General features: G+C 40.5%; 1 protein-coding gene across 3 annotated transcripts in view; it reads right to left on the bottom strand.

Annotated features, from left to right (window-relative positions):
* nfatc3a (nuclear factor of activated T cells 3a) overlaps positions 1–18,453 on the bottom strand; it is a 115,913-nt gene that overhangs the window by 83,817 nt on the left and 13,643 nt on the right. For 2 of the 3 annotated variants that reach the window (XM_061878692.1, XM_061878675.1), the window contains exon 2: positions 4,236–5,418. In XM_061878692.1, coding sequence (XP_061734676.1) covers positions 4,236–5,418 — 1,183 coding nt within the window. Of the gene's footprint in view, positions 1–4,235; positions 5,419–17,070; positions 17,246–18,453 lie in introns of those variants that run through there. The other variant, XM_061878684.1, reaches the window with a different exon arrangement.

Raw genomic sequence — 18,453 nt, 5'->3', positions numbered from 1 at the left:
ATAAAAATGGCTGACTGCTCAAAGCTCTTTGGGTAAACCTCAACCATGCATGTATGGTGATATCGGCTGACGTAACTATGGCAAAGTACGCCACAGTCGTCTGAAATTCCTAAATGTTTGTTTGAAAAGAGGCAAAGATGTTTTTTTATTAATATCTCCAACACACGCCAGTGGTTTGGATTTAAATTTGGGGGACTTACACAGATCCCAAATACATAAAAACAGGTGCCAACAGGTTATAAACGTTGGTTTTACATGATAGGACCCCTTTACAGATTTTCACACCTCATTACAAATACTTTTTTCGAAAAATATATCAATAAATGTTCTTAATAGTCAATCAGGGAGGTTTAGTAAAATTGACCAACCAGGAAATCTTCTGAAGACTAAACCAACCCATTTAACATCTGACCCAGCTTTTTTTGGTTCGTGTCACAATATCGTGAATCTTGTCTATTGCCATTATGTATACAGGCAATAGAAGGATGAGAAGACCAACAAATTGAGTCAACTTCTGGCTGTTTTATATACAGTATATAGTAAAATGGATATGTTTTAGTTCTATACATTTGTTAACATTAGCAAAACTATGAGGGGTATGGGTGAGGCTTTGGCCCTATGTACTGCTTATCTGGTGCACACATTAAATAACTAACTTTAGCAGACTTCTCGACTTACAATTTATTTTGTCTTTTTGGTAGATATAAGCCTTTGCACACAGATAATACAGTGTCTCTGAGATTTACAGTCCATATGGAAAGTATTCACAGCGCTTCACTTTTTCTACATTTTGTTGTTACAGCCTTATTCCAAACAAGGGGCTATTTTCTGTAAAATGTTTGTCCTCAAAATTCTACAGAAAATACCCCATAATGACAATATGAAAACTTTTTTATTTTTATTTTGCAAATGTATTAAAATTTCAAAAAACAAATAACCACAAAGACATAAATATTCACAGCCTGTGCTCAATACTTTGTTGATGCAGTTTTGGCTGCAATTATAGCCTCAAGTCTTTTTGCATACGGTGCCACAAGCTTGGGCAGTTTTGCCCATTTCTATTTGCAGCTCCTCTCAAGCACTATCAAATTGGATGGTAGGCCTTGGTTTTCATCTAGGATGTCTGTACATTGCTGTATTCACCTTACTCTAGTCAGGGAGGTGACCAAAAACCTGCTGGTCACTTTGCCAGAGCTACAACATGCCTCTGTGGAGAGGAAAAACTTACAGAAAGACAACCATCTCTGCAACAATCCACTAATCAGGCCTGTATGGTAGAGTGGCCAGACGGAAGCCATTCCCTCGTAAAAGTTTTTCAAAATGCACCTGAAAGACTCTCAGACCATGAGAAACAAAATTATTTGGTCTATGTTGTGAAAGCCAGAGATCATGGTTGGACGAAACCAGGTACCACTCATTACCAGGCCAATACCATCAAAACAGTAATGCATGGTGGTGGCAGCACCATGCTGTGGGGATGTTTTTCAATGAGAGGAATTGGAGACTAGTCAGGGTAGAGGTAAAGATGAATGCAGCAATGTACAAAAATATCCTGGAAAAAAAACAAATGTTCCCACCCAACTAAAATGTAAGAGGTGCTGCAAAGAGGAATGGGCAAAACTGCCCAAAGATAGGTTTGCCAAGCTTGTGGGATCGTATTCAAAAACATTTGAGGCCGTGCATCCACAAAGTTTTGAGCAAATGCTTACGTATATGTAAATTAAGTTTTATTATTTTTAATAAATTTGCTGCATTTTAGACAAAAAACTCTCTCATATTGTCATTAATACCCTGCCTTCCACCGGAGTGCAGATGGGATAGGCTCAAGCACCCCCCGCGACCCTGAGAGGGACAAGCGATAGAAAATGGATAGATGGATGGATGGATGAGGTATTGTCAGTAGAATTTTGAGGACAAAAATTAGGTTATTCCATTTTGGGATAAACATAACATAACAGCAAGTACAAAAAGTGAAGCGTTGTAAATACTTTCCGGATGCACTGTATACCGCTCACACATGGCTCAAAGTTCCATTATTATTGAACATTGGATAAAGTGTTGTATTCAAAGCCCATCTATTCAAACAATGTACGTTTTGATACTATTTTACTGCACCGTTATTTATCTTCAAGATCAGAACTTTCAATCTTTACAGCATCTAGCAAACATCATAAAATAATTTGTCCAAGTCCTTATTATACCTTTGAACTAATACTGTATTTGCCTTTCAAATATTGCCAAGTAGTGATAGAAGTCATAATAACAAAAGATAAGTTACCCGTTTATGCTCCAACCAGCACATCAGTAATATTCCATTAATTATTATTTTCTCTAAGTTTCGTCTCCTACTAGAAATAATGTACTGTACCATTCCAGGTTCAAACTCTCACTACCATGTCCCACTGTATCTACTTTCTTGGGGGTGGGAATCGTATCGAAACACAAGATACAATATTATTTTAATTATTGTAATATTTTGTCAACAGTTAAAATGTTACAATAAACAATACAGTGGTACCTCTGCTAATGAGTGCACAGCTAACATGTTTTGTTTTGATACAAGCTGTCTCTCGGCTCATTGTTATGTTTTAGGTGGTGAGTATGAATTCAGGTTACAGGTCTTCCCACCACTAGTTGGCGTCGCGAATGTAACAGTGAACCCCGTGAGATCTGCCCAAAACATCTGGTGTTAAACTCAATAGCTCGTTAGCTAGAATCTATAGGAAGAAGACATTTTGTTTTTCTCACAATGTGGATGAATAAAAAGAAGTGTAAAGGACAGTGAAGCGAAGAAGAAGTCGATGATTAATCATTTAAGTAAAGAAGGTAATAAAAAAAAGGTTTTTGGTCTGAACTCGGGCCGAAAACAGGGTACATTAAGGGCTGGACAAGTCGTCACCTCATAAACTGTCACCCAGAAACAATATTTCAAGCCAGCGCAGCTAAACATCAATTTTACAATTATAAAAAGTTAAATTGTTAGTTAACTCTTCTGAGAAACAGCATTTTTCAGACTGACATAAAAACAAATGTCCACAGTAGAGAACACAGCTTCTCATAAAGTAAACTTTTAAAGACACAAAAGTGAATGAACATTATTGTTTTACACTTGTTACACACAATGTTTACATTGTCACTTTCAGACACTCAACTGTGTTTAAAAAATATACTGTATTTCCTTGAATTGCCGCAGGGCATATAGTATGCGCCTGCCTTGAATTACTGCCGGGTAAAACTCGCTTCCCAAAATAAATAGCGCATGCTTAGTATTATCGCCTGGTCAAACTCGTGACGTCACGAGTGACACTTCCCCTGTCATCATTTTCAAAATGGAGGAGGCTGATTTCAATACCGGTAATTTGAAATCGCATGAAGAGAAGAAGATTAAGAGCTATTCAGTAGGATTTACGGTCCAAGCTTACATCACACTCAAATTTTTACTGCATACCTTTGGTAAGTGCCGCAGTGAGAAGAGGTTTTAAAATAATTAGCGCATGCTTACTTTTGACGCATGCCTTTGGTAAGCGCAGGAATGAGAAGAGGTTTGAAATTAATTAGCGCCCCGGCGGCAATTCAAGGAAATACGGTATATTTTCTTGAAACAGTGTATGTCCCTGCACTATTATTTGTACATTAAATACATGTTTGTAGTAATAGATATGATTAGAACAATTATAGCAAGTGTGTTCATCCTAAACATTCCTGCCACTTCATGTTCCACACTACAACATTTTAACCAAGTCTTTTGGTCATAACATACCGTGGCCTTAATACAGTGATATCGTACCGTGAGAGTTTAATACAGATACATCCCTACTGTATGTTGAAAGATAACAATCTACAGTACATCCTAACATTACTGATCATTGAAAATTAAATATGTACAGTAGATTATGTTGAAAAGTCAACATCGGCATGAAGTGCCTTTCTTTATACTTGGTATCGATAATATTGTTATTTGATGCTGTATTCTAAGAGACTGCAATATCTTTTTTTTTCGTCCACCCCTACTGTTTATAACATTGATTGATTGAAACTTGTATCAGTAGATTGCACAGTACAGTACATATTCCATACATATGACCACTAAATGGTAACACCCGAATAAGTTTTTAAACTTGTTTAAGTCGGGGTCCACGTTAATCAATTCATGGTCAAATCTGCATGAATGCCCTGCTTTACTTGACTTCCTTGATTTTAACTGCAGCACTTTAATGTATTCTACATTATGTTACCTGAATATAGGCGTATGTCCAGGCTTGGGTTTATTCCATGAAAAATGTGAGGGCACCGAGAGAAACTGCTCCCCAAGCCCGTCCTTTTTCAGGCTGTGCAGGGCCTCTTCTGAGGGGGAGTCTAGATTTGGAGACATATTTCCTTGGTCATCCATCCCCAGTTCTCCTTTTGCTGTCTGCATGGCTGTTCTGTCCTGTGAGGTCTTTCTTGTCTTTAGTGGGATGTCGGCCTCAGATTGACAGCACTGGAAAGGCGACATGCCTACAGATGGACTGCCCGCCCAGGTGTCCTCTGTCACGCTGCCCCTAGGGGAAGGTCCTGGCGTGGGTGAAGGTGAGTGATGTGGAGACACCGAGCCAGGGAAACAGATGTCCGCGCTGGAGTGGCGCCTCTTCCCGCAGGGTGAGGTGGGACGCGAAGATGGCCTAGATGGCGACCTTGGACTAAGCCAGTTCTCGTCAGTGACACTAGTGCGTGGTGAGTGGCAGGGGGACTGTCGAGGTGACAGATTTATGGAGTGGGAGTGGTGGACAAAAGAGGATTGATGGTGCTGCCACTGGGACGATTCCTCCAGATTCCCAACTGCAGCCTGAGGTGAGGTGCAGCCTGGGGACGTCAGTGGGGAGCCCAGGGTGAAGCGAGCTGCTGCTTCGTTGAGCTCTGACTCAACATCGTCATACACGTGCGAAAAAGACTCACATGAGGAGGCATCAGAAAACCAGCTCCGAGACGAGAGGCTGCTGCATGGGCTAGGGCTTAGAGAGGAGTCCCGGTATGAATGATCAAGGGGCAAATAAAGGTGGTCTCTGGACAAGGGCCTGTCACTGTGGTAGTCCCCATCAGGGCCATTTGCTCTCAGATCTTGTTCATTGGCGTCCATCTCCTGCTGGCAGCTAGGGGAGATGGAGGTGATCTGAATACTGGGGCACTCAAAGGCTTTAGGTGCCTCCACAGGAGCTGAAGGGAACAAGGGGGAGGTGCCGTACTTTGAGTCTTGAGGCTCATAACTCCGTGGCACTGAACCGTGTTTGTGTGACTGAAGGCGAGGGGAAGTGCTGATGATTGGGGAGTGCGACTGCATGCCATGGCGGGGAAGGTCAATGGACTGGTGGTTTGAGACCACTGACTGGGGCTGGCCTACGTTTAGGATGTAGAAAGATGTGTTGTCGTCAGGCTCCAGATCTGAAAACGGAGGAAATTAAAGATTAACAGATTTCTTTTTGGAAGTTGGTTTGTATAAAATACGTAAAGCTTTAGTTTTTTTCAATCTAACAACAATCTATACATTTTTGTATGCCACTTGTCACAAGGAAGCTGGAGCCTCTACCAGTTGCCTTAAGGCAAGTGGTAGAGTAGACCCTTAACTGGTTAACAGTCCTTCACAGGGCACACACAGTATAAACAAATAATGAATGCTTACATTTTCACACATTTGGACAATTTAGTCTTCACTTAGCTTAACATACATGTTTTGGTGATGTGGAAAGAAGGAAGGAAACACATGAAAGCAAGGGGAGACCATAAAAACTCCATGCAGAGATGTTATCACAGAATGTTTAACCCCGGTAAGATAAATACTATGACTTGTAAATATACAAGAAAAAGAAGAAAAACAGAGAAACAGTGGAACCTCTAAAGTCCAACGCCCCTGCAATAATTTTAGGAAATATAATTCAGAATTAGAATCCGAATCAGAATAGTTTTTATTGCCATTATTTGAGAACGGGTTCACAAACTAGGAATTTTATATTTACAGGAATAACTGTTTGAAAATCTGAACAAATCAACAGTCTACCAGTAGCCCTGAACAGACCGTGCTTGACCTTAAAGCTTCCGCTGTACTATGTGACAATACATTTGTTCCTGATACCATACTTACTCTAACAGTAACTCACAGCAAAAAGCAACAGCACCAGATTCGAGTCACCTGTGTGAGATGGTTGGGCATGAAATGTTGTTGAGTCATTGAGCTCAGTTTCTGGAAATTAATGTAAAAACTGTTGCCAGGTAGCAGTCTGCCATGCGGGCATTGTTCCAAGAGGGATAACCGAAGAACAGCGCTACTCAAAACAAATTCACACAACGGTGCGTGCTGTCAGCTGTCATCACGACGAGCACTGGCAGACTATTTATACCCAAAGTCATTCAGCACAGGCAGCATGTACTGTGCACACATACACACATGTGGTCAAAAACAAATAGACAAGAGCTCATTGTCCGTATTGGCTCCACTTTGTTAGTGGTTATTGATAAACTTCCACTGGATGCACTCTGCAGTACCTATTAGGAGTCATTCTATCTACAACATCCGCAAAATATAGCACATGTCCGATAGTGATTTCTGATGCAAACAGACATTCACCAAAACTGACCAATCATGCTACATTCTAGATACGTTCCAACCCTACTAGATAAGCGGCTTGTTGACAGTTGCAAAAAAAATAAGGAACAAAGGAGAGTATGCACAAGATGTCTGAACTGTTTTTTAACTTGTGTTGTCGTGCCTTAAGCAACACTCCAGTCCTGTAGCGAGCGGTAATCAGCATTACAAATTTGCTGACAACTGCCAAAAAGAAATTGCTGAATTATTTTTGTTAAACCAGTAGCTAAGGCAAGACTCCTTTTATTTAATATATATATAAGTATATATACATACATATATATATATATAAGTATATATACATACATATATATATATATATATAAATATATATATAAATATATATTTATATATATATATATACACACACACACAAACTCTGTTTTGATATGAGTTGGGAAATTGTGTTAGATGTAAATATAAACGGAATACAATGATTTGCAAATCCTTTTCAACCTATATTCAATTGAATGCACTACAAAGACAATAAATTTGATGTTCAAACTCATAAACTTTATTTTTTTTTTTCAAATAATAATTAACTTAGAATTTCATGGCTGCAACATGTGCCAAAGTAGTTGGGAAAGGGCATGTTCACCACTGTGTTACATCACGTTTTCTTTTAACAACACTCAATAAACGTTTGGGAACTGAGGAAACTAATTGTTGAAGCTATGTAGAGCTTCAGTCGTTCAACAGTCCGGGGTCTCCGCTGTCGTATTTTACGCTTCATAATGCGCCACACATTTTCTATGGGAGACAGATCTGGACTGCTGGCGGGCCAGGAAAGTACCCGCACTCTATTTTTACGAAGCCACGCTGTTGTAACACGTGCTGAATGTGGCTTGGCATTGTCTTGCTGAAATAAGCAGGGGTGTCCATGAAAAAGACGACGCTTAGATGGCAGCATATGTTGTTCCAAAACCTGTATGTACCTTTTAGCATTAATGGTGCCTTCACAGATGTGCAAGTTACCCATGCCTTGGGCACTAATGAACCCCCATACCATCACAGATGCTGGCTTTTGAACTTTGCGTCGATAACAGTCTGGATGGTTCGCTTCCCCTTTGGTCCGGACGACAGGATGTTGAATATTTCCAAAAACAATTTGAAATGTGGACTCGTCAGACCACAGAACACTTTTCCACTTTGCGTCACTCCATCTTAGATGATCTCGGGCCCAGAGAAGCCGGCGGCGTTTCTGGATGTTGTTGATAAATGGCTTTCGCTTTGCATAGTAGAGCTTTGACTTGCACTTACAGATGTAGCGACAAACTGTATTTAGTGACTGTGGTTTTCTGAAGTGTTCCTGAGCCCATGTGGTGATATCCTTTAATAATTGATGTCGGTATTTGATTCAGTGCCGTCTGAGAGATCGAAGCTCACGGTCATTCAATGTTGGTTTCCGGCCATGCCGCTTACGTGGAGTGATTTCTCCAGATTCCCTCAACCTTTTGATGATATTATGGACCGTAGATGTTGAAATCCCTAAATCTCTTGCAATTGCACTTTGAGAAACGTTGTTCTTAAACTGTTTGACTATTTGCACACGCAGTTGTGGACAAAGGGGTGTACTTCGCCCCATCCTTTCTTGTGAAAGACTGAACATTTTTTGGGAACCTGTTTTTATACCCAATCATGGCACCCACCTGTTCCCAATTAGCCTGCACACCAGTGGGATGTTCCAAATAAGTGTTTGATGAACATTCCTCAACTTTATCAGTATTTATTGTCACCATTCCCAACTTCTTTGTCACGAGTTGCTGGCATCAAATTCTAAAGTTAATGATTATTTGCAAAAAAAAAAATGTTTATCAGTTTGAACATCAAATATGTTGTTTTTGTAGCATATTCAACTGAATATGGGTTGAAAGTGTTCTGCAAATCATTGTATTCCTTTTATATTTACATTTAACACAATTTCCTAACTCATATGGAAACGGGGTTTGTAAATATATATATATATATATATATATATATGTATATTAGGGGTGTAACGGTACGTGTATTTGTATTGAACAGTTTCAGTACGGGGTTTTCGGTTCGGTACGAGGGTGTATCGAACGAGTTTGTAATCTAAAGTCCTAACAAGCTGCTCTGCTTTCTGCCTCTGTCTGAGTAGTGAGCACCCAGCATTGTCCCGCCCACACAACCATCTGATTGGTTACATACAAAGCCAATCAGCAGTGCGTATTCAGAGCGATGTAACAGCCAATCAGCAGTGCTTATTCAGAAAGCATGGAGTCAGTGCTCCGTCGTCGAGATGAGCAGATATGTGTTTAACAGGTGAGTAGCGAACATCGTACACTCCCCAAATTATAAAAAACACTTCCCAGTCACAACTATTACAAACATCACTATGAGCCAGTTGACCTTCTAGAAACTTAAACTGCAGCTCAGCTCGCTCATAGTTCTGGGTTGAGGTGAAGGCTATTTAGCTTTTAGCGTTACGTTAGCTCATTTTGCTCTGTGTGTGTGTGTGGGTGCGTGCGTGCGTGCGTGCGTGCGTGCGTGTGTGTGTGTGTGTGTGTGTGTGTGTGTGTGTGTGTGTGTGTGTGTGTGTGTGTGTGTGTGTGTGTGTGTGTGTGTGTGTGTATAATAAAAGTCAACTACAGGCTTCCCAAATGCTGTAATAAATTAAGCATGATGAGTTGACTTGAAATTGTTTAATGTTGCACTTTTTATATGTAGAAGAAAGGTTTTGTCATTTTATTTCATTTAAGCAACAACTTGAGGCAGTTTAATGTGGATTAACGTTAAGGGTGTGCCAAAACATCGATACTACGATATATATCGCGATATTTCCTCTTGCGGCACGTTATCGATACACGGGCGTCAAATATCGATATTTATAAACATAAACATACAGCCGTTTTAAACAGATTCGCCCACAAAAACCTGTTTGATTTATGGAGTCACTACTTCGAGCCTCCACATTATGGCGCTCTAGCGCAGTACTCTAGAGTACTCTAGTAGAGTACTCTTTGAAAGGAAAAAAGAAGAAGAAGAAGCAGCAGCAGCATATGGAGGGAATGGCACAAAGCGGAGGAGCAAATAGCAGAGAAAAACACGTGAAAGATGCACCAGCGAATTTTAAATCTAAAGTCTGGGCCCACTTCGGCTTTTACTATACAGACAATGGAACAACACTTAATAAAGAGTTCGCAATCTGCAAGAACTGTCTCGCGAAGGTCAAGTACACGGGCAACACAACGAACATGCACAGCCATCTTGTCCGCCATCATCCTGAGCTTGTCACTGAGGAAAGGGCGAGTAGCGACGCTAATGCTAACGTTTCTGTTAGCCAGCCTACAATCAACACCGTATTTAGAGCAGAGCTCCTTCTGCATCCCCCAGGTCTGCGAGCATTACAAAGTCCATTGCTTGCTATATTTGTAAAGATCTTAGACCATATAGTATATTAAATGTGTTCTCAGGTTTTCATAAGACCACCCAGTTGTTGATACTGTAATGCACTGACTGAAAAGTTTATTTTTTTATATACAGTGAAGTGCCAGTTTTCATAAAACAATTTGATTTTAATTGTTAAGCACTGAAGTGTCCATGTTCAGTAGCACTGAAATGTATATTTTCTGCATTCATTTTGTTTTTTTTAATAATTTTAATTTGCACAGACAAAAAAGATTTTGGTGAAGTGGATTCAGTGCAGTCAATAAATTTTGAATTTCTTCGGTGACACTGAAATCATGATGTATCGTCGATGAAATTTCTTTCAATACATCGATTATCGCATAATCGTAGTATCGTGATCTTATCGTTATCGTGGGCAAAATATCGTGATATTATCGTATCGCGAGGTACCTGATGACACCCAGGCCTAATTAACGTGGGTAGAATTATTATAGTGTTCCCAATGTTAAAAGGATAAAGCCATTGTTTACAAATTTGTTAAATAAATAAACAAAAAATGTATATTTTTTTGTTTTCTTACTGTACCGAAAATGAACCGAACCGTGACCTCTAAACCGAGGTAAATATATATGTATATATATATATATATATTTATATATATACATACATGGCCGCCAGAACAATTTAGTTGAATATCCAGGGGGTACGCTTATGACAAAGTAAGCTGAATGGACTGTGCAATTGTTTTTATTGTGGAGCCAGAGAATGTTTAAAATATGACTTAAAAAGCAAAAGATGACGTCTGTGTAGTACAGGGGTGTCAAACTCAAATACAGAGTGGACCAAAATTTTAAACTGAACAAAGCCACGGGCCAAGGTTGAACAAATTAATCCTTTAATAGGGACCTGCGGGGTTTGGTGGTAGCGGGGGGGGTGTATATTGTAGCGTCCCGGAAGAGATAGTGCTGCAAGGGTTTCTGGGTATTTGTTCTGTTGCGTTACGGTGCGGGTGTTCTCCCGAAATGTGTTTGTCATTATTATTTGGTGTGGGTTCACAGTGTGGCGCGTATTAGTAACAGTGTTGGCATAGTTAATACGGCCACCCTCAGTGTGCCCTGTATGGCTGTTGATCAAGTATGCCTTGCATTCTCTTGTGTGTGTGCTAAAGCCGCATATATTATGTGACTGGGCCGGCACGCTGTTTGTATGGAGGAAAAGCAGACGTGACCGCAGGTTGCAGAGAACGCTAAAGGCAGTGCCTTTAAGGCACGCCCCCAATATTGTTGTCCGGGTGGAAATTGGGAGAAATTCGGGAGAATGGTTGCCCCGGGAGATTTTCGGGAGGGGCACTAAACTTCGGGAGTCTCCTGGGAAAATTGGCAGGGTTGACAAGTATGAGTATTAGCGGTGAATGCCGTGTTACAGCAAAACCGCCGCTGTATAACACCGGCGGGCCAGCTCTAATGTTAATTTGACATTGCCTCAAGGGCCAAATGACATTACAGGGAGGGCCAAATTTGGCCCGCGGGCCAGAGTTTGACACCCATGGTGTAGTTGCTGGTTAGCTAGCATGCTCCTTTATGTTTCACCCTCCTATCACACATTTTGATTGTTTTGTAACATCGAAAGTGGCAAATTAAGTTGTGGTTAATTGCGCAACATGTTTTTCTTACTGCCAATGTCCGTCAAATCAGATATTGAGGCTGAAGTATAAATAGGGCAAATTTCTTCTGCCTCCTCCCCATCTGCACCGTAGCTTGCTAACAACATCAACAGGAACGGCAGCAAGTGTATACAGTATATTAATAGCTGTTCAGCTTCACACTGAGCCAGCCTGCCTGTCACAAGACCCAGTATTGGATGCTCTGACGACAACATCTGACTGACAGACGTGGAGCAACACACAACACACACACACCAAACAGTGGAAGGCGGAAGAGGCCATGTGGAAAAGAAAAAGCTGCAAATTTCACAATGCGAGCACGAGAAGAAGAAGGAAACGTTGAGTAAAAGAAAGTACAGTGCAGTACAAAAAACAACATAAGAAGGAATTGTGAGTAACAACTGCTTCATGATGATTAAATATAGGTCACTTAGGCCAAGGCAGTCATGAATGTTGTACTTAATAAGGCGTAAAATAAGTATTTGCATTTAGAAGTCATATGAGTCAATTGAAAATAAGGTATAAACTAGTATAAGTAGAACACCTCGGATGTGAGAATAACACAAATACATTTTGGGATGTTCTAATTAGTAGCAGTCACAATTCCCTTCAACTAGGTCAAAAAGAGAACAAAATACAATGGGAAGGTCCATAAGCTTTGCTTATGAGTACCTGACCCCTCTAAGGGCTGTCTTATTGTTGTGTTGCTCGTGTCTGTGAGGCTGAAGCACAAACGGTCAAACTTAAAATGTCAACCAAAGTCCCATCTGCTTTTCTACTTCGTCACATTTTTAGCAATCAAATGGGCAGTGTTACAAAGTCAAGGGTGAGATGGGGGACGACCATTCTACCTGGCCCCGGATATTATTAGCATGTGACCTAAAAACCTTCATGGTGGAGAAAGGGACTGGAGATGGGAGAGGGGAACCACCCCCCGGTCAAAGCCAATTCACCTTAGGACACTGGGTCACAGAGGGAAAATGTGTATAGAGACTGGAGGGATTGTTTTTATCAATGGGCTTGGATGTAAACCCTTGTGCGTCACACACTCCTCAAGTGTCTATACATCAGAAAGCCAATCCGGTTAAATACAGATCTCTAAGAGGCTTTGCTGTACCTGGGTTATTAATAGCTTAGCCACGCTGGGAGAGTGAAGTGCGGATGTTTGCGACATACCACAAAGTCACAGTAACAACGGGGGGAGCCTTGTTGGTGATACTGGCATTCGCTTCGGTTTATTGTTACAAAGTTCACCAGGCCTAAGACTGACTGTAACACGGTCTAACTTGGAGATAGGTGGGGGTAAGGAATCCGGCATGGGGACTGTTGTTCCTTACTCCACGCAAAGTGTGTCAAGGTCCTGTGACAGTCCGTGACATACAAGCCCACATTCTGAAAAAGTCCAGTCGACACCTCATATGTAGGGTTCATCCATATTAATGGTGTTAGCCACATTATGAATTTGACAATGGGTTCACGCATATATAGGTTGTGTATCATGTATAGAAGTGTTAGCTTACACAAACAAATACACAAGTCACTCCGCGGGTGGTACATATGTAGCGACCCTTGTTGTGCCCCTGTTTTGGAAAAAATGCTTTCACACATGTAATACGCAGATCCCCAACGTTTCACATACATTGGATAAATGGTCAGTGACTCTAAGGTAATAAGTATTAAGTCCTAGCAGTGACCCTGCAAAGAGACTGTGTTTTTTTGTTGTTTTTCAGTCTCCTTAAAGAGGTCATATTATGATTTATTTATATATTTACAAAACTTACAGTGGGGCAAAAAAGTATTTAGTCAGCCACCCATTGTGCAAGTTCTCCCACTTAAAATGATGACAGAGGTCTGTAATTTTCATCATAGGCACACTTCAACTGTAAAAGACAGAATGTGAAAAAAGAAATCCAGGAATTCACACTGTAGGAATTTTAAATAATTTATTTGTAAATTATGGTGGAAAATAAGTATTTGGTCAACCATTCTAAGTTTTCACTGATGGAAGGAGGTTTTGGCTCAAAATCTCACGATACATGGCCCCATTCATTCTTTCCTTAACACAAATCAATTGTCCTGTCCCCTTAGCAGAAAAACAGCCCCAAAGCATGATGTTTCCACCCCCATGCTTCACAGTAGGTATGGTGTTCTTGGGACGCAACTCAGTATTCTTCTTCCTCCAAACACGACAAGTTGAGTTTATACCAAAATGGATACATGGATGATACAGCAAAGGATTGGGAGAATGTCATGTGGTCAGATGAAACCAAAATAGAACTTTTTGGTATAAACTCAACTCGTCGTGTTTGGAAGAAGAAGAATACTGAGTTGCATCCCAAGAACACCATAACTACTGTGAAACATGAGGGTGGAAACATCATGCTTTGGGGCTGTTTTCCTGCTAAGAGGACAAGACGATTGATCCGTGTTAAGGAAAGAATGAATGGGACCATGTATCGTGAGATTTTGAGCCAAAACCTCCTTCCATCAGTGAGAGCTTTGAATGGTTGACCAAATACTTATTTTCCACCATAATTTACAAATAAATTCTTTAAAATTCCTACAATGTGAATTCCTCGATTTTCACATTCTGTCTCTCACAGTTGAAGTGTACCTATGATGAAAATTACAGACCTCTGTCATCATTTTAAGTGGGAGAACTTGCACAATCGGTGGCTGACTAAATACTTTTTTGCCCCACTGTAATTGTGGTCTATCTAACATGTAATGGTGGTGCTTTCGTCAAACTTGTGCATAGAATTGTTATACAGATGTTTTCTGTGTTGATAGACTAACTTTTTAACTTTTACATGTAAATGAGACTAATAAATACTTGTCATGTACAGTTATTAAACAGCCCAAAAAAACACTATTTTTCGGTGTAAAGTAACGCACAAATGTGATTGCGCTGCCATAAATTCAACCTGTTGTGTGTGCACGTCCATGCACCACCGCATATCACCGTCTTTGGTTACACGCTAGCCACAGAACCATGTGGCACAGGAGCTAGAGGGTAACCTAACCCCAGGTTCCCTTTGTGGTGGGCACGCAGCTTGATTAGAACCAGCTCTGCTTACACCCCATTTCACAAAAGGCTTTGTATTCTGTCCAGTGGCTCTTGTAGTCTCCTCTTTCAACCACCACCAAGAGCTGCTGATCAACAGTGTACAGCAAAATGATGCCAGTGCTGGGATCGTGCTGATAATTATGCTGGGTTAGTGATATAGCTGTGACATTTGTGATCTACAATTATATTCGTATTTTAAAAATGATACATACAATTCTATTGACCACTCATGACAGTGGATTGGTTCTTATTTGCACAATGTTGTGTTTCCATGAAACACATTGATTACATAAGCAATGGGAGCAACTGGCAATTGAGTATCTTCCAAGTATGACAGCAGGAGACATTTATTGTTCCAGTTGAGAAACTACTGTTGAATGTATACTTCATCTTTAATTTACCACTGCACCGTGTTTTTTTAACCCAATGGAACAGTAACCTACATACAACTTGCTCGATAATCCAAAAACAAGTCAGCTACTATAGAGTTTTGTTTTCCAGGATCTCTGGGGCTCGCAGGCGGCCTACTTTTCTAAAACGGGCGTGTGTGACGCACAGACATACGTATTACAAAGGTTTGACATCACCTGTGGCTTTAAAACCTTCCTGACTGGGCTGGTGCCAAGCCTACTGGGGTTCTCTGTATCTAAAATCTGTAATAGGAGCATAACTTATGTTAAGAGATAGCGGTAAAACCACCTGTGTAAATTTGATACATAGCGGAAGTTGATGGTTGGTGTTGGTTTAGTGAGAATTTTGTCTTTATGTTTGTGTGTTATGTAACTTTAAGCGCAGGTTACTTTATAAAGCCTTCCTGTGCTGTCACAGAAACCTCACCAGCCAGCAGAGGCTCAACCTAAGCCAATGTTAACATATGCTGGCAGCCAAATTAGGCTACCAATTAACAAACTCATGCCGAGATAGCATTATGGGATAACGATATAGAGCCAAACAACCACCTGAACTAAATACCGATGGATGGACAAAGATCCTATTGACACAATTTAATCTTACTTTGTCTGTCTGAAAAATACTAAGAAAGCTTCTGGCCAGAATTGTCAAGATTTATGACTTGATTTCAAAACCAAGCTGGCAAGATTCACCTGTGTCAGTGGCATACGTGACATACTTTGCTCCAAAGAGGAAAGGCGCAGTCATTAAACAGGAACTTTCAAAGGATGGAGTTTAGAAGGTGGTGGGTGTTAACAACGATCAGCATAGTAATCAGTGGTGCATATTGTTAGAACTGTATTCACAGTTGGTGTTCAATGCCCTTTTTGCTCAGCTGTCAGAGTCCACATGGTCTACATTCCGGTTACGAGCCATGTAGTAGGGTCCACCCGGTCCACACAACCACATGGCACCCAGGTAGAATGTGGAACATCAGCTTGAGATAATCTTACTGGTGCAACACACATTTTTAGTAAGGGACGAATGAAATGTACCCTAGTTGTGGACACTTAAGTTATTTTAGGGCAAGAATGCCAAGGGGAATGTCAGCACAGATGTCAATACTGAGTGTTTGCCCCACTGAAATATAGTTTAAACGTGTTCCCTAAAATAAAGCTGGATTCAAACTCCTGTAATCCCTGTGCCCCACAGTACAAAGGGAGTAGTGGGGGAGAAAGACACAAATGAAAGGAGATACAGAAGTTAAACAGCTTTCTCTCTGGTGTAATGCAGCCTGTGATATGTTGATGCAGCACAGCCAGCAGTAGCTTCAGTTACACTAAATTTAAACTAGACAGATGCTTCACATAGTTAGTCATGCCTCGCCCCCCAGGAAACAAATGTCTCATTCATCAAACAGGGTGCTTGGGACCCCTCGAGTTCATTCGGGTTAGGAGGCACCCACGCGGTGGTCTGGTTCCACATGTGGACTTCATGCATGGCTGTCTTAACAGTGACCTTTTTGCCTTTTCTTTACAAAGATTACAAAGTGGTGATGTTTAAATCCCCCTTGTTGCTAAATTATAAGGTCACTTTAAACTACATTTCTGTCCAGATGGTCTGTCATCCAGATGAGACCAGACAACAGGACATGTTGGTTGTTGAAGAAGAAAACATTCTGGTTGGGTTGCCTTCTGTGCCCTCTATTTCGGAGTTCTTCATCAAAAAAAGTGGACTTCAGAGAGAATTCATGAAATTATCCTACGCCAGGGACATTAAACAGTATTTCTACATATGAACAATTGACTTAAAGACCTGTCACTTAAGTGGTCCACTACGTTTTGTGTCTACTCGTCTAACAAACCTCATGATGGACGTCTCTCTGAGTCACTGATACCATCCCTCAATCTTAGCATAGGACACCAAGCAAGAGTGCGAGAGCGCCGGGTAACACTCACTCACCTGGCGACGTGGCGCACAACATTCTTTGACTCCCCTCCTGGTTAAGATCTTTAAGTGTCTAACCAATACCAAAAAACACACGGAAAATCCTCAAAAGTAGCAGCAGATGTGCAAGGACAAGAGAGATTCTTCCGCACGGAGTACGATCGAGTAACTACAACCTGCCGTCTGCGACTGTGCCACTCTCTTTTGGGAGCTCAAAATAGTCCACCATGAGAGCGATGTAATTTCAGTCTTAGTCTTTCCCACGACTGGAAGGACAGTGAGTGTATCGTGGCGTTGAGTCAGGCTGGTGACAATAACAAAGAAACGGGCAAAATATCTCTAAATTAGAATTCATAAAGTTACAGTTACCGTTACAGATACAGTTATGCATAAGTACTCTATATTTACAACTCCACCAGTGTTTTCTTTTTTTTTGTGCAGGTTTTTTACTTAAAAATGTATTGCAATTAAGGATGTAACAATAAACGGTAATAAGGAGAACTCAGATTAAACTACTGACTGTTAGTATTAGCGTTCTAAATCAAATATATCGAAAAACTGTGACTGATAGCTGCACTTTGATAAACTCATGGACTGACCAGTGCCAACTCACTGGCTTAAATGCTAACATGAAAACAACAGACATCTTTCCCTATTAAGACAAAACATACCTTAATCCAAACCTATAGAAAAACTAGAACTCCACCCAAAAAAAATGTTCAGGCCAATACTGATACCGATTATTAATAGTCAGAGAGGATAATATAACAATTGTCATTGTTATATTATCCCAAGACTCTTCTTAGTCTATTAGTTCATTTCCTGTTAATACATGTTTACTTTCTGCTGGAATGTGGTTCCATCTACATTTCTGAAACTTTACTAAGCACCTATTCATTGGTGTTGCATCAAGCTAGGTTAGCTTAGCTATTAGATGCCTGCTCCTGGCTTTCTTTCGGCATGGAACAGATTTAACCTAGTCCTCTTGTGATAACAATATTTGATAATGATACTAAACACAGTAAGAAATCCATTTTCTTTGCCGTATTGAAGGTGATTGTTATTAGTTTGGGGGAGCGCAAAAGGCATTAATCGACAATGCCCAATCATGTACTTGTTAACGAAAATCGTTCAATATCAATCAATGGCTGATTGATTGGCACATCCCTACTATTTTGTACAGACTGCTCAGTATAACATGGCTATATTATGTAATAATGCAATGATAAGGGATGTAGACTCCCAAGTAGATACACATTTTTATGTTTTTACGTCTATTTATTAGCAGTGGTTAATTTAGTTCCACAAAATAAATTGCTTTATTGCGGTATACTAAGCAAAGAACCATATTCCTGAAAAAATTGTGGATAACCTCAGTGGTTCCATTGTATCAGTTCT

Source organism: Nerophis ophidion, linkage group LG02 (assembly GCF_033978795.1).
Source record: "Nerophis ophidion isolate RoL-2023_Sa linkage group LG02, RoL_Noph_v1.0, whole genome shotgun sequence".
Lineage (NCBI taxonomy): Eukaryota > Metazoa > Chordata > Actinopteri > Syngnathiformes > Syngnathidae > Nerophis > Nerophis ophidion.
Note: the sequence above shows the minus strand (reverse complement) of the source record. Positions and strands in the feature narration are given on the sequence as shown.